Genomic DNA, 16,409 nt, shown 5'->3' on the forward strand with positions numbered 1-16,409 from the left:
ATTACCTCCTATCTTTAGAGTCGTCATTTCTACGTTGTTAAACTCATCTCACGGTGTGAACATTGTATATTAAAAACATGTTAATATCGATTCAAATAATCTGATGTGTATAAGTTAATCCTTTTAAAGGTGATATAACGACATCAATATTCGAGTCAATCTTCTTGAATCATCCAATTCAGAGTAATATTATATGATCATTAACGTTCTAAGAAGTTGATTGATCTATTTTCTTCCCATTGACAGTAATTAGATTTAGGTGACAAATAGTATTTATATACAATACTGATGGATGAAACTCGATGGGTGAATTATAACCAACCGGTCCCTTTAGCGTTCATGTTAGTCGAAGATGGGGAAACAATACTAAACTGGTCACTTTTCATGAAATCATTCATTATTATTAATATAGGGCAATAAATAATAAACATTAGTTGATTTTGATGTTGAAATTTTCATATTTCAATGTGAAATATTAAAACAGCTTAAATTTTACTCAAATACGTAGGGTAATGCTTCAAATTCAATATTATTATTATTATAGAACATATATTAATAGTATTTTTAATAAAAGTTCAGTTGAGCTTGTCACAATCTAGTACTACACATTGGATTCCATCTTTATTTAAAAAATGTATATTAAAATTAACTGAATTGATTCTATGTGTATAAGTTAATCCTTTAGTCAAAGGTCATATAACAACATAAGAATAACAATCTCTTTTGAACAATTTCCAAAATAATTTAATCAATCTTTGATGTTTAATAGACGTGCAGACGTATAAGATGATCTAATATAATTCAATGGAAGAGTATATAACTGAAAATCAGCTATTAAGATCGAGTGATATAAAGCTAAATAACTCAAGCTAGGATTGCAAAAATATTATTAAAAGAGTTCAATGTTAAAGCCAAGACAGCAAAACAGCTAATTAAAGAGACAATAGGAAAAAAACTTGATCAAGTATAATTTAATATACTTTCATGACAATGTATAATTGATCAGCTGCCAGATATTAGATGGTATTAGAGAAAATGTCTATATTAATTAAAAAAGAAAAACCGCGCGTACCTTCGTAATTCGACTTATAATTTTACATGATTCAGGGTACCCCGGTCCCCTACCCCTAGTTAATTTTGCAGCAGTATATTTTAATTATTACTGCGATATATTTGATCTTCAACCAAATATGTTATATGTATATTACTTATAGGTTTCTGTTCTAATACATATTCTTAGTATATCTACAAGAACCATCTCTGTTTAGAAAACATATATTATAAGACCATTAATTCAATCAAATGTGTATAAGTTAATCCTTTAACAATGAAAGGTCATATAACAACATTGTATTGTATAATCTTCAAGTGATGATATCAATAATGTATAAAAAATTAAGGTTAAATATCACTTTAAAACTCAACTATATTATAATATAATGATATAAACTGGTCACCTTATTGATCAGTTCAGTGGCATTAAGCTATTCACAGTAGTCCTAATGGATGATTATTCACCAAATTTGTAAGCGTTTTAGTATTACCGTAGCCGTTGGATAGCCTTTTGATAGCATGCATAACATATCAGAAGGTATAGCGAACAATTTCCAATCAGTGTTGTACTAAGAAACAATCTAGCTATTCCAATAGTCCAACCATCAAAGATATTTTACGAGCAGAATGTTCGCGTGAATAAAAAAGCAGGGTAAAATCAGGCGAAATGATCATGATGATGATCCGCGAGTTGGGAATTAGGCGAGAATATATAAAATAACTTAAGAAAAGATGAAAATTTGAAAACCTTAACATTGATGTTTATATACATTAACCATCGTAACAGAATTCAATGTTGATATGTGCATTGAAGATCCTAGTAAGATTCGGATTGTGAGGAATGCATCGCTCTGATCCCATTACTCTTTTGTACAATATTTAAAGGAACATATATTTAAAATCCATAGTTAATTATTTGATCTTGATATGATTGTTTGAGTACATGAATGTATAAGATATTGAACTTGATTTTTAATAGATTGTTTCAATACATGCAAAGATCATATAGGATTTAATGTTGTTATATGACCTTTTAAAAGGATTAACTTATACACATTTAATGAATTATGATCTTATTATTTTACCTATATTGATCCTTATTTTGTAGTCTTACATTCATCTCACGAAGTACATCTTTTATTTTATAGCCTATACACATGATCCAATTCATAATTCTTGAACATAACTAGTTGGAAACAATCCACTTTGTCCATCAACTTCACCCAAAGTCCAACCAGAACCATCATCTTTTTCCAAAACTTCAATTTTTTGCCCCGAAGATATAGTTAATTCATCATCACCTTGAGATTGATAATCATATAAAGCTTGAACATATGAAATTTTTTTAGCACCTCTTTTAGGAACAACTTCTGGACCTTTTTTCTTACCACCACCTGAAGAACCACTTCCTGATGTTTGTGGTATTTCATTTATTTGAATATATGAAGTTGGTACTAAACCTGAATCTCCTATTGAATTTTGAATTTTTGTCCAACCTGATCCATCATCCATTTCTATTATTACTAATGATTCATTTGCAGCTACTGAAACTTCATCTTCACCATCTGCTTGGTAAGGGAATTGTGCAATTGCACTAGGTATTGAATTTGAAGTATTTGATGCAGATGATTGATTTCTTGATCTATTACGACGTAATGAAGGTATATGGAATGGTGAAGATGAATGATGATTTGATTTTGTTGATTTTGAAGAACGTATTGATTGTGAATCATTATTATTATCATTTGTTGATACAATGGTTTCTTTTGGTTTTGAACCTCTTAATTTACCAAAGAAATTTGTTTTCTTCTTTTGAATAACCAAACCATCTAATGAAAGATCTTTATCATTTGCATTATTTTCAATCGTTTCAATTTCAACTTGTGAAGAAACTTTTATATTTTCATCAAGAATAAAATTTGATAATGTTAATAAATAAGAATTTAAAGAATCTGAAGCTTTTCTAAATTCAAACTCTTTAGTATCAGATAATTGTTTTAAATTTATTCTTGTTGTTTGTAAAGAATTCAAAGTTTCTCTACCAGATTCTAAACCTGGTTCATATTTATCATTAATTTGATTTGCTTTCAACAAGATAGTTTTCAAATATGATAATTCTTGATTTGATGTTATGAAATGTTCATCATCATGCCAAATACTTGAAGGAATGTAATAGAAATCTGGAGGATCAGACCAATTTGTTTGATTATGTTTAATAAACATTTGAATATCTAAATGTGATTTATTTTCTTCAATTATTGAAATACAATGTTCCAAATTCTTGTTATCTTTATTATTATTATTGATTTCTAAATTTGAAGCTAGATTTAAAAGTTTATTTAATTGTTTTGTCTTGAATTCATTTAAATCTTGATATATATCTAAAATTTCTGGTAAATCTTGATAATAAAATTTATCTTTAATTCTATTTGCAATATTAATTTTCAATAAATAATCATTTTTAGCATTATTCATATCAACTGTTTTTTCATTAATTTTACGTTGATTTTTATCATTTGATGAACTTGATTTTTCAATTTTGGATCTTGTTGATTCCATAATGACACATTTTTCATCATAAATTTTTTTTGCACGATTAACATTTTCAAAAATTTCATCTTTTCTTTTCAATAATGAATTATTATGGAAATTTGAAATTTTTTCTTGTAATATAGATAAATATTTTTGTAATGATATAATTTGATCTGCAACTTTAATTGTTAATTCATTACCAAAATTATGATGATTTTTAGCAATAATTTCAGTTTGTGATAATAATTCAGTCCATGTCACTAAAGAGGCAGATTCTAAAGACCCTGGTGTTATCTTGGGTTCATCACCAACACTAATTGAAGTTGTCTTGTTGGCTTTTTTCTTTAAAAATTCTGAAGTTAATTTATTTAAATTTGTTGCATATTCTCTTTCAATTTGAGAACGTTGTCTATAAAATTGTTCCACATCTGTTAAGAAATGAATATTATTATTGATCCAGTTGTTTGTTTCTTTGAATCCATCTTTCAATTCGTTACCAATGCTAACTTCAGCCATGATGCAAGTTAATTGAACTGATAATTCTATCTATAGTACGTAATATCAACAATAGAACATACTATACCCTTAAATTCTCGAAAGTATAATCTATTGATCTGGACAGCTTGGGCGGTGTTCCGTATGGAGAAATGGTTACGTGGCACTGGGAATCATATGAATCTCGCGAATATGTTTTGTAAATTTCCAATTCGATTCCGAAATTTTAAAATCAAATCAAAATTTAAGCGAACAAAATCAAAATTCAATTTCCAACCCCTCACTGGGAGACACACACACAGAGGGACCATTGGACAACTCTTCTGCCTAACTCTAGAAAGAGTTTAAAAGACCTCTGTCTAACGTTCCACCACACCAGGTGACACACCAGCCTATTTCTTCCTATTTCTTCCTATTCTTCTTTCTAGGAGTCCACTTAAAGCTCAGTCCATGTCTCCACTGGAAATTAAAATATCAGATGATCAGATTCAAATGAGTCAGAATTAAATTGAATAGGATCAACGTCATATTTGTCATATTTACATAGCTTTTCATCTTTTGTATATCCAATATCACAATTATCCACTAAACACAACCCATACAATCGGTTAACAAAGGCTCTCTTAACTCCTACAACGCTCTACCAAGTTCCCTCTGTATACCTCTGTCTGCCTCTTGTCTACGTCTCTGCTGAGTCTGCTCACGTCTCTCTGCGTATGAACTCTCCTTTACCGGACCTGTAGGCTGTCATTAAAATTCCTATCGCGCTCCCGCAATTTTAGACACGATTTCCAAATTGAAAAATTTATATAAACTATGACAAAAAACTTTTAATACTGTGACTCAAATTTACTTAAAAAGAAAATCTTTTCTTATTATAAAAATCTTGTCATCTTTCCCCATAATTTTTATACTTAATAAGTTTTGATTTTAAACTTTATTTCAATTCATTTCCAAAGTTAGTCATAGAATTTTTCTTAGACTGTATTATATATATAAAGAGTTTAATACTCAAGTTTTCAAATTGAAATAAAGAAGAAAAATTATTACCATCATGTTCAGGAGATCATTAACAATGTTTAAAAATGCTCAAAAGACAGCACCATATGCAAATATGTTGAAAGACCCTTCAACTAAATATAAATCATTCCCTCCAGTAAATTTACCAAATAGACAATGGCCAAATAAGACTATAACAAAAGCTCCAAGATGGTTAACAACTGATTTAAGAGATGGTAATCAATCATTACCAGATCCAATGAATGTTGAACAAAAAAAAGAATATTTCCATAAATTAGTTGAATTAGGTTTTAAAGAAATTGAAGTTTCTTTCCCTTCAGCTTCTCAACCAGATTTTGATTTTACAAGATATGCAGTTGAAAATGCACCAGATGATGTTAGTATTCAAGTCTTGGTTCAATCAAGAGAACATTTAATTAGAAGAACCGTGGAATCTGTTACTGGTGCTAAAAAAGCTACTATTCATGTTTATTTAGCAACTTCAGATTTATTTAGAGATGTTGTTTTCAATATGTCTAAAGAAGAAGCTATTGAAAAAGCTGTTTGGGCTACAAAATTAGTTCGTTCTTTAACAAAAGATGATCCAAATCAACAAGCTACTGAATGGAGTTATCAATTTTCTCCAGAAACTTTTAGTGATACAACACCTGAATTTGCTGTGGAAATTTGTGAAGCTGTTAAATCAGTTTGGGAACCAACAGTGGAAAATCCAATAATTTTTAATTTACCAGCTACCGTGGAAGTTGCTACACCAAATGTTTATGCTGATCAAATTGAATATTTCGCTACACATATTTCAGAACGTGAAAAAGTTTCCATTTCAACTCATTGTCATAATGATCGTGGTTGTGGTGTTGCCGCTTCAGAATTAGGTATGCTTGCTGGTGCTGATCGTGTTGAAGGTTGTTTGTTTGGTAATGGTGAAAGAACTGGTAATGTTGATTTAGTTACCGTTGCATTAAATTTATATACTCAAGGTGTTTCACCAGAATTAGATTTCTCAGATTTACAAAGTGTTATTGAAATTGTGGAAAAATGTAACAAGATTAAAGTTGCTGATCGTGCTCCATATGGTGGTGATTTAGTTGTTTGTGCTTTTAGTGGTTCTCATCAAGATGCTATTAAGAAAGGTTTTGAAGCTCAAACTAAGAGACAAGCTAAAGGTGATAACTATTGGAGAATCCCATACTTACCATTAGATCCAAAAGATATTGGTAGAGATTATGAAGCTGTTATTAGAGTTAATTCACAATCAGGTAAAGGTGGTGCTGCTTGGGTTGTTTTAAGATCATTAGGTCTTGATTTACCAAGAGCTTTACAAATTTCATTCTCTACTCAAGTTCAAAAATTATCTGAAGCTCAAGGTCGTGAATTAAAATCTGATGAAATTATTTCATTATTTAAATCTCAATATAATTTCCATAATGAAGGTTCAATTAAATTATTAGATTATGATATTGTTCGTGATCCAGAAAATAAAGATAATAGATTATTCATTGGTGAAATTTCAGTTAATGGATCAACTGTTGGTATTAAAGGTGTTGGTAATGGTCCAATTTCTTCATTTGTTGATGCAATTTCCGAATATGTTAATGTTAGATTTGAAGTTGTTAATTATAGTGAACATTCTCTTGGTTCAGGTTCAAATACTCAAGCTGCCACATTTATTCAATTAGGTTATTTGGATGAAAACAATTCAAAGACTAATAAATGGGGTGTTGGTGTTAATGAAGATGTTTCTACTGCTGCTTTCACTTCAGTCTTGAGTACAATTAATTCATTAATTACTAAAGGTGAAATTGAATTGAATTCAAAATAGAGGAGAATCATACCAAGATCAAAATATAACCAAAAAAACTATATATAGACTCTAGATCACTTAGGGTACTAGGGAGTTGATTATTTATAATTTGTGTGTTTTCTTTTTTATACCTTGTTTTATTATTTATATATATATATGAAGGACTTTAGAAGTTCTTTCTTTAAAAAGTTTTGATTTTATGTTTTGATAGGGGTTATAGTATTGTAGATTATGATATTAGATATTCAATTGATCAAATTCAATTACACTTTAATATTACTTTGATAATGTGAAGAATTAACATGATTCTAGATCCAAATTTATGAAAATTTGATCATCATGAGATTGAAAATGATTGAAATTTTCATATAATTTTAAGGAATCCTACTGCAATTTAATCCTTACTTCTTACCATTATCAACAAGAATTGATCAAGAACAACAGCTGAACTTATCAAAACAAGACCAAACGATATCAAATTCAAATATCGAGTATAATTATATCACTTTCAGGTAACAACTAGCCTAATACTACTTGATATCATTGAATAACTATACTATTTGTGTTTTAATTCAAGTGGATCGCGTCAGGTTATATAAACTTATCAGATCAGGAACCCATCGCATATACGAATATCTAGTTTAGGAAATCAAAGATTCGGTTAAATCGAAGTCTGAGTTGATTTAAGAATTCCAGTTAGTTCAATTAATTGTGAAACACTTTTTACCATTGAAGATAATTACTATTACTATTCTCATTTAAAAGTATTCAATTTCCATTTTAAATTGTTGTTGTCGGTTTTCTCAAATTTTTTTCTTTCGTTGAAAAATTAATTTTAAGTAAAAGAAAACAACAACAAACAAAATATCAACATCAAAACATCAACAAAGAAAATCCAAAAGGTAGCTATATTCCAATCCAATCATAATTCATACAGAAACTGTTCAAAGAATAGATACACTGGTATAGAAATATCTCTACAATGGCACCTGCTGATTATGACGAGGAGGTGTTTGATAACCCAGAATTGTATGGATTGAGAAGGTCAACTAGAGAACGTGCAAAACCATTGAGTTTTGTGGAGAGTGATGAATCTGATGAAGAAATCAAACCAAAGAGAAAGAAGAAACAAGTGGAGTATAGTGATGATAATCAAAGTCAAGAAGAAGACGAAGGGGAAGAAGAATTTGAAGATCCTGATGATGATGATGAAGAATTTGGTGCTCCAAAGAAATCAAAATCAAAAATTATTAAAAAACGTAAATCAAATAAGAAACAAAAGATTCAATCACAACCTGAAGAAGTTAGATTTAGTTCAAGAAATAGTCGTGTAATAAATTATCAAGTTGACCAAGAAAATGATGATGATTTATTAGAAAGTGGCGATGAAGAAGATGAAGATGGTTATTATTATTATGATAATCATACTGAAACTACTCCAACCCCGGAAAAAGGTGTTGATCTTGTTGTGGATCATCAATTAATTGATCCTGATAATAATCCAAATGATCCAAGAGATTTGGCCCAGGGGAAGAAAGATTATAAATTCTTGATCAAATGGACTGAAACTTCTCATATTCATAATACTTGGGAACAATATTCAAATTTAATTGGTATGAAAGGTATTAAGAAAGTTGATAATTATATTAAACAATTCATAATATTAGATTATCAAATAAGACACGACGCGTTAACAACAAGAGAAGATATTGAAGCTATGGATATTGAAAAAGATAGAAGACTAGATGAAATTGCTGAATATAAAAATGTTGAACGTGTTATTGATTCTGAAAGATCTGAAAATGATGAAGGTGAAGAAGTTTTAAAATATTTCGTTAAATGGAGAAGATTAAATTATGATGAAGCTACATGGGAATTAGCTGATACTATAGTTCAAATTGGTCCAAATGAAGTTAAACAATTTCAACAACGTTTAAATTCCAAAATTTTACCTTCACTGTCTTCAAGTTATGGTTCTCAACGTCCAAGATTTGAAAAATTAGTTGTTCAACCAAAATTCATCAAGAATGGTGAATTAAGAGATTTCCAATTGACAGGTTTAAATTGGATGGCTTTCCTTTGGTCAAGAAATGAAAATGGTATATTAGCTGATGAAATGGGGTTAGGTAAAACTGTTCAAACTGTTAGTTTTTTAAGTTGGCTTATCTATGCTAGAAGACAAAATGGTCCTCATATTGTTGTTGTACCATTATCAACTATACCTGCATGGCAAGAAACTTTTGAAAAATGGTCACCAGATTTAAATTGTGTCTATTATTTAGGTAATACTGAAGCAAGAAAAACAATTAGAGATTATGAATTTTATAATAATAAAAAAATCAAATTCAATGTCTTGTTAACAACTTATGAATATATTTTAAAAGATGCAAGTGAATTAGGATCCATAAAATGGCAATTCTTGGCTGTTGATGAAGCTCATAGATTGAAAAATGCAGAAAGTTCACTTTATGAATCTTTAAATTCTTTTAAAGTCAGTAATAGATTATTAATTACTGGTACACCATTACAAAATAATATTAAAGAATTAGCTGCATTAGTTAATTTCTTAATGCCTGGTAAATTTGAAATTGATGAAGAAATTGATTTTGAACATTCAAATGATGATCAAGAAAATTATATTAGAGATTTACAAAATAAAGTGAAACCATTTATACTTAGACGTTTGAAAAAAGATGTTGAAAAATCATTACCTTCCAAAACTGAACGTATTTTACGTGTTGAATTATCTGATTTACAAACTCAATATTATAAAAATATTTTAACCAAGAATTATGCTGCATTAAATCAAGGTTCAAAAGGTGCTCATGTCTCATTATTAAATGTTATGAGTGAATTGAAAAAAGCTTCAAATCATCCTTATTTATTTGATGCAGCTGAAGATCAAGTTTTAGCAAAATTTGGTTCTTCATTAAATGGTGTTCATTCAAGAGAAGATATATTAAGGGGGATGATTATGTCATCTGGTAAAATGGTTTTATTAGATCAATTATTAACAAGATTGAAAAAAGATGGTCATAGAGTTTTAATCTTTTCACAAATGGTTAGAATTTTGGATATTTTGGGTGATTATTTATCAATTAAAGGTATTAATTTCCAAAGATTAGACGGTACTGTTCCATCAGCACAACGTCGTATTTCAATTGATCATTTTAATGAACCAGATTCAACAGATTTTGTGTTTTTATTATCAACAAGAGCTGGTGGGTTAGGTATTAACTTAATGACTGCTGATACTGTTATTATTTTCGATTCTGATTGGAATCCTCAAGCTGATTTACAAGCAATGGCAAGAGCTCATAGAATTGGTCAAAAAAATCATGTTATGGTTTATAGATTTGTTTCTAAGGATACAGTGGAAGAAGAAGTTTTGGAAAGAGCAAGAAAGAAAATGATTCTTGAATATGCAATCATTTCTTTAGGTGTTACTGATGGTACTGGAAAATCCAAGAAAAATGAACCATCAACTGGTGAATTAAGTGAAATCTTAAAATTTGGTGCTGGTAATATGTTTAAAGCTAGTGATAACCAAAAGAAATTAGAAGACTTGAATTTAGATGATGTCTTGAATCATGCAGAAGATCATGTTACTACTCCAGAAATGGGTGAATCAAATCTTGGTGGTGAAGAATTCTTAAAACAATTTGAAGTTACTGATTATAAAGCTGATGTTGATTGGGATGATATTATTCCTGCTGAAGAATTGGCTAAACTGAAAGAAGATGAAAAGAAACGTTTAGAAGAGCAATATATTCAAGAACAAATGCAACAATTCTCAAGAAGACAAGCAGTTATGAAAAATATGCAAAGAGCTAATACTTATGAAGAAGATGATGATGACGATGAAACTACAAAGAAAGTTAATAGAAAGAAAAAAGCTGATTATAATAAAATTACTGAAAAGGAAATTAGAGCAATTTATAGATCAGTTTTAAAATTAGGTGATCTTTCAAGTAAATGGGAAGATTTAATTAATGAAGGTACATTACCAGAAAATAAAAACCCAGATCTTTTCCAAAAATGTCATGATGAAATTATGGAAATTTCAAAAGATCTTGTTAAAAAGGAAGAAGAACGTCGTTCAAAAGTTTTAGCTGATTTAGAAAAAGCTGCAAATGAACATAAAGAAAAACGTGAAAAGGGTGAAATTGTTGGTAATGAAGGTAAAAATAATCCACAAGTATTATGGATGATGAAACGTAAAGAACGTAAGGCAATTTTGTTTGAATATCAAGGTGTTAAACAATTGAACGCTGAATTATTACTTTCAAGACCACAAGATTTAAAATTAGTTCATGATGCAATTGCTACATTTGATGATCCATTAAATTTCAAATTCCATGGTAATGTTAAACCAGTTTATGGTTGGACTTCTGATTGGACCCAACATGATGACGAAATGCTTATTGTTGGTGTTGATAGATATGGTTATGGTTCATGGATTCAAATTAGAGATGACCCATTTTTAAAATTAAGTTCTAAAATGTTTTTAAATGAAAGTAGTAATGTTCCTGGACCAAAAAAGAGTACTAGTAAGAAAAATGAAGATAAAGTTAAAGAAGAAGGTGATGATGAAAAAGAAGATGGTGAAAAGAAATCTGAAGAAGGTAATGATACTACATCATCTGAAGTGAAATCTGAAAATAAAGATGAAAGTGTTACATCTACAAAAGATGATGAAAGTAAACCATCTTCAAAAGATTCCAAGGATTCAAAGGATTCCAAAGATTCAAAGGATTCTAAAGATTCTAAGAAAGTACCAGGTTCAGTTCATTTGGGTAGAAGAGTTGATTATTTGATTTCAGTCTTGAAAGGTGGCGATGATGATAACAATACAGGTAATAATACACCAACACCTGGAACACCAATTGAACCAAAGAAAAGGCAAAGAAAACCAAGAGCTGAAGGCGCTGCTAAACCAGGTCCAAAACCGGGATTGAAGCCAGGTCCAAAACCAAAAGGACCAGCTGCTACTAGAGCCAAAACTCCAGATGTTAAAAGTGCAGTTCCTGGTGCCAAACGTGGTAGAAAACCAGAATCTGGTAATTCAACTCCAAGATCTGAATCTGAAAAGAAACCAAAGAAACCTACAGGTCCAGCTAAAACATTAGATGAAGGTTATGAAAGTATGGATGAACAACTTTGTAAAGATACTTTAAGTCCAATGCGTCATTCATTGAAACGATTAAGTAAAGGCTCAACAGGTTTAGACCGTAAAGAATGGGCAAAAATCTTGAAAACAGAATTGATAAACGTTGGTGATTTTATTAATAAAACAGTTTCAAAACATGCGAAGGATGAACAAGATAGATTTAAAAAACATCTTTGGTTTTATACTTCACATTATTGGCCTTCAAAAGCTGTGAAGAGTACACAAATCAAATCCATGTATCAAAAATTGAAAGAAAACACCAACGAAGCCAAATGATGTCCCTTATGATGAATAAGCCTTGTTAATGATATGATCTTGTATATTAAAAATAGTGTATTATATGTCCAATTATATGATTGAAGATGAAATTTATAAAGTTGTAGTTTATTAAAATTTCCAAATTTCTGCCAAATTTCAACAGTGTCACTAATGCTTTTTTTATCAACGGTTGGCGCAACGAAAATCCAGAAGCTGAAATGTTCAATATCAACAAACGCAAGCTGAAAAACTTGAATCACAAGACAAAGCTTACCCAAATCAAAAGCAGGGAAGCTAAAAGACGACTATAAGAATCATTAGATTATTGGGATTTTCAATATCAGATTTCCAAGTAAGATGAGATTATTGATCAAAGAGAATCCAAGAACTTTGGCTCTCGTGTCCAAAACTCATGTCCTACTTTTCCGTCATATAAGAACAAAGAATAATCTACCCAGATGCGTTATTGAATTCTCATCTATTGATGAAATCAATTTACAATCATATAAAAAAATCACAAATAAAGAAATTCATGGATTTTTAGGATTAATTGAAGTTAATAATGATTCATATTTATGTGCCATCACTGGTAAACATCAAGTTGCTTCTCCAATACCTGGTGAAACTGTTAATAAAATCTTCAGTGTTGATTTCTTCTCTTTAACTAGTTCAACTTGGGATAATGTTGATTTGGATCCTAATGGATATCCAGTGATGCCAGATTTTGAAAGAGGATTCGATGATCAATATAGAACGGGTACTATAAATGGTGGTAATAGTGGCTCAGCTGCAAATCAAGATACTGCTTTAAAACATCCATGTTTTGAATTACAAAAATTATTATCAACAGGTGGGTTTTATTATAGTTCTAATTTTGATTTGACAAGTACTTTACAAGATCGTGGTGTTGATTCTCATTCATTAAGTTTTGATAGTTATAATGAAGAGTATATGTGGAATTCATTCATGTTACATGAAGTGGTTCAATTTAGAAATCGTCTAGATACACCATTGAAGCAAAAATTAGATGATGAAGGGTTCTTAACAACTGTTATAAGAGGGTTTGCAGAAACTTTCGATGCTTATTTAGGCAGAGAACAAGTTGCCATGACTGTTATATCAAGACAAAGTTGGAAGAGAGCAGGTACTAGATTCAATTCAAGAGGTATAGATGATGAAGGTAATGTTGCAAATTTTGTTGAAACAGAATTTATATTATATTCAGGGAAAATTTGTTATTCATACACTGAAATTAGAGGTTCTGTTCCGATTTTTTGGGAACAAGATACTGCATTAATCAATCCAAAAGTCCAAATCACCAGATCTGAAGAAGCTACCCAACCTGTTTTCGATGCTCATTTTGATCATTTATTAGAAAAGTATGGTGCTGTTAATATAGTCAATCTATTAAGTACCAAGACATCTGAAATTCAATTATCTAAGAGATATAGAAGTCATGTTAATACATATACACAAAATAATAACCCAGAATTATATTTGACAGAATTTGATTTCCATAGAGAAACTTCCAATCAAGGTTACTCATCATCAACCAAAATTTTAAGATTGATTAAAGAATCTTTATACGAATTTGGTTATTTCAGTTATGACGTTGTGAATAAGAAGATATTAAGTGAACAAAATGGTACTTTCAGAACAAATTGTTTGGACTGTTTAGATAGAACAAATCTGATCCAACAGTATATTTCAAATTTTGCATTGTCAGTATTCTTAAAAGATCATGATTTCCAAGTCTCACCAGAATCTGAATTTTTCAATAGACATAATTCATTATGGGCAGATAATGGTGATCAAATATCACAAATTTATACAGGTACCAATGCACTTAAATCATCTTTTTCAAGAAGTGGTAAAATGAGTTTTGCAGGTGCCCTTTCTGATGCTACAAAATCTGTTAGTAGAATGTATATTAATAATTTTGTTGATAAGGGGAAACAATTGACTATTGATACATTATTGGGTAGATTAAGCTCTCAGGTTCCTGTGTTATTATATGACCCAGTTACAGATTATGTCAATGAAAAACTCAAAGAGCAAAAAGATGAATTTACATCAAGTGCAAATATTAATATATTTACAGGTACTTTTAATGTTAATGCTAGTAATAGAATTCCTGATTTATCATCATGGTTGTATCCTATTGGAGATAAATTCAAACCAAATGTTGTTGTTCTAGGGTTCCAAGAAGTTATTGAATTGACTGCAGGCTCTATTTTGAATGCAGATTATTCCAAATCATCATTTTGGACTAAAGAAGTGTCTAAATGCTTGAATCAATTTGATAAATATATTTTATTGAGAGCTGAACAAATGTCATCCCTGTTATTATTATTTTTCGTTAAGGCAGATTGTGTTAACAACGTTAAACAAGTGGAAGGTGCTACCAAGAAAACAGGTCTTGGTGGTATCACAGGTAATAAAGGTGCTGTTGCAATTCGTTTCAATTATGGTGCTTCATCTTTCTGTTTTGTTAATGCACATTTAGCAGCTGGTACTACAAATGTTCAAGAAAGAGCGAATGACTATGCTTCAATTACTAATGGTATTAGATTTTCAAGAGGCGGTAAAATTGAAAGTAATGATACTATATTTTGGATTGGTGATTTAAATTATAGAATTTCATTAAGTAATGAAGAAGTTAGAAAAAGAATTGCTAATTGTGATATCGAATATTTATATCAATTTGATCAATTGACCAAAGAGATCAATAGTGGTAATGCTTTTAAAGGTTACTCAGAACCAACTATTAGTTTTAACCCAACTTATAAATTTGATAAAGGTACAGATAGATATGATAGTTCTGAAAAGCAAAGAATACCATCATGGACTGATAGAATCATTTATAAAGGTAAAGCAACTAAACCATTGGCTTATAGCTCTTCAGATTTAACATTTTCAGATCATAGACCTGTTTATGCTGCTTATAGATCAATTGTTGATTTCATTGATGAAATTAAAAAATCCTCATTATCGAAACAAATTTATGAAAATTATAAAGCTACACATGCTGGTGATAGTGATTCTTCATTAATTGATTTAAAATTTGAAAATAATAATGAAGATCAAAAACCTGTCAAGACTTCAAGTTCTAGAAACCAAGACTTATTAAATTTCCTTGATGATGAGGATGATTATAAACCTTCATTACCAATAAGAAGACAAACTGCATCACCAATCTCTAGTGAAATATTAACACCAAGGAAGCAAAACAGTCCAACTCCACCACCAGCACTACCAGCTAGAAGAGCTGTAACGAATGTATCATCAACCATATCAACCCCAGCAAAAAATCTTCAAGCTCCTCCTCCACCAGCGCCTCGTTCAACAACACCATTAAGTACCAAACCTCCATCATCATCACAGTCTAAGGAAACACCAAGCACATCTGTAAGTCCACCACCAGCTCCAACACCAAGAAAAACAAATGCAAGTAGCTCTTCATTACCACCGGGATTTTCAGATACAATTTTATTACCATCTAAAACACCGTCTAGAGTTAGTTCACCAAGTAATAACGGTAAAGCACAATTAGCACCAACAATACCTAAGAAACCAGTTTCTTTAGGCTCATCACCAGCACCATCAATTCCTAAGAAACCGGAATTTTTGCATAGTTCAACTACATCAAATTCTAAGACAAATGTACCATCAATTCCTAAAAAACCAGATTCATTAAGAAAGGTTTCAACTGAAGATATAGAGAATTCTAAGATAACTAACGAATCTGAAGAGAAGACATCAGAAGTACCATCAAATTCAAGTGCTCCACCTCCACCTCCAAGTAGAAAAGGTACTGCACTGTCATTTAATGATTCGTTAGATATGAATAGTTGGAAACCATTAAAACCAACTTAAAGGGACATATTTTGTTTTTTATAAATTTGTACAATATATATTAACAATTGATTACTATATACGTATAGTTATCACTTACTCATTCACCATGATTCATTTATTCCCGTGTAGTTGATTTTTTGAAGTAAATTGTGTCAACTCACGTTATACATTATCAACTCAATTACTTTACCCTTTTCGGAAAAAGGTAAATAGTTTCGGTTT

The 16,409-nt window shown here is 30.2% G+C and overlaps 4 protein-coding genes across 4 annotated transcripts; 3 read left to right on the forward strand and 1 right to left on the reverse strand.

Annotated features, from left to right (window-relative positions):
• Positions 1-2,220: 2,220 nt before the first annotated feature.
• BZZ1 (Bzz1p) lies at positions 2,221-4,101 on the reverse strand (the record flags this gene model as incomplete). Its single annotated transcript, XM_011278805.1, has 1 exon — positions 2,221-4,101. The coding sequence occupies one exon, from the start codon at positions 4,099-4,101 to the stop codon at positions 2,221-2,223; it is 1,881 nt and encodes a 626-aa protein (XP_011277107.1).
• A 1,033-nt stretch (positions 4,102-5,134) lies between these two features.
• LEU4 (2-isopropylmalate synthase LEU4) lies at positions 5,135-6,919 on the forward strand (the record flags this gene model as incomplete). The annotated part of the gene is made up of 1 exon (XM_011278806.1): positions 5,135-6,919. The coding sequence occupies one exon, from the start codon at positions 5,135-5,137 to the stop codon at positions 6,917-6,919; it is 1,785 nt and encodes a 594-aa protein (XP_011277108.1).
• Positions 6,920-7,883: 964 nt separating this feature from the next.
• CHD1 (chromatin-remodeling ATPase CHD1) lies at positions 7,884-12,347 on the forward strand (the record flags this gene model as incomplete). The annotated part of the gene is made up of 1 exon (XM_011278807.1): positions 7,884-12,347. The coding sequence occupies one exon, from the start codon at positions 7,884-7,886 to the stop codon at positions 12,345-12,347; it is 4,464 nt and encodes a 1,487-aa protein (XP_011277109.1).
• A 339-nt stretch (positions 12,348-12,686) lies between these two features.
• On the forward strand, positions 12,687-16,205 carry BN7_615 (uncharacterized protein; the record flags this gene model as incomplete). Its single annotated transcript, XM_011278808.1, has 1 exon — positions 12,687-16,205. One exon carries the CDS (start codon positions 12,687-12,689, stop codon positions 16,203-16,205), a length of 3,519 nt encoding a protein of 1,172 aa, XP_011277110.1.
• Positions 16,206-16,409: the final 204 nt, after the last annotated feature.

The sequence above is a fragment of the Wickerhamomyces ciferrii genome, contig 00011, assembly GCF_000313485.1.
Source record: "Wickerhamomyces ciferrii WGS project CAIF00000000 data, strain NRRL Y-1031 F-60-10, contig 00011, whole genome shotgun sequence".
Lineage (NCBI taxonomy): Eukaryota > Fungi > Ascomycota > Saccharomycetes > Phaffomycetales > Wickerhamomycetaceae > Hansenula > Hansenula ciferrii.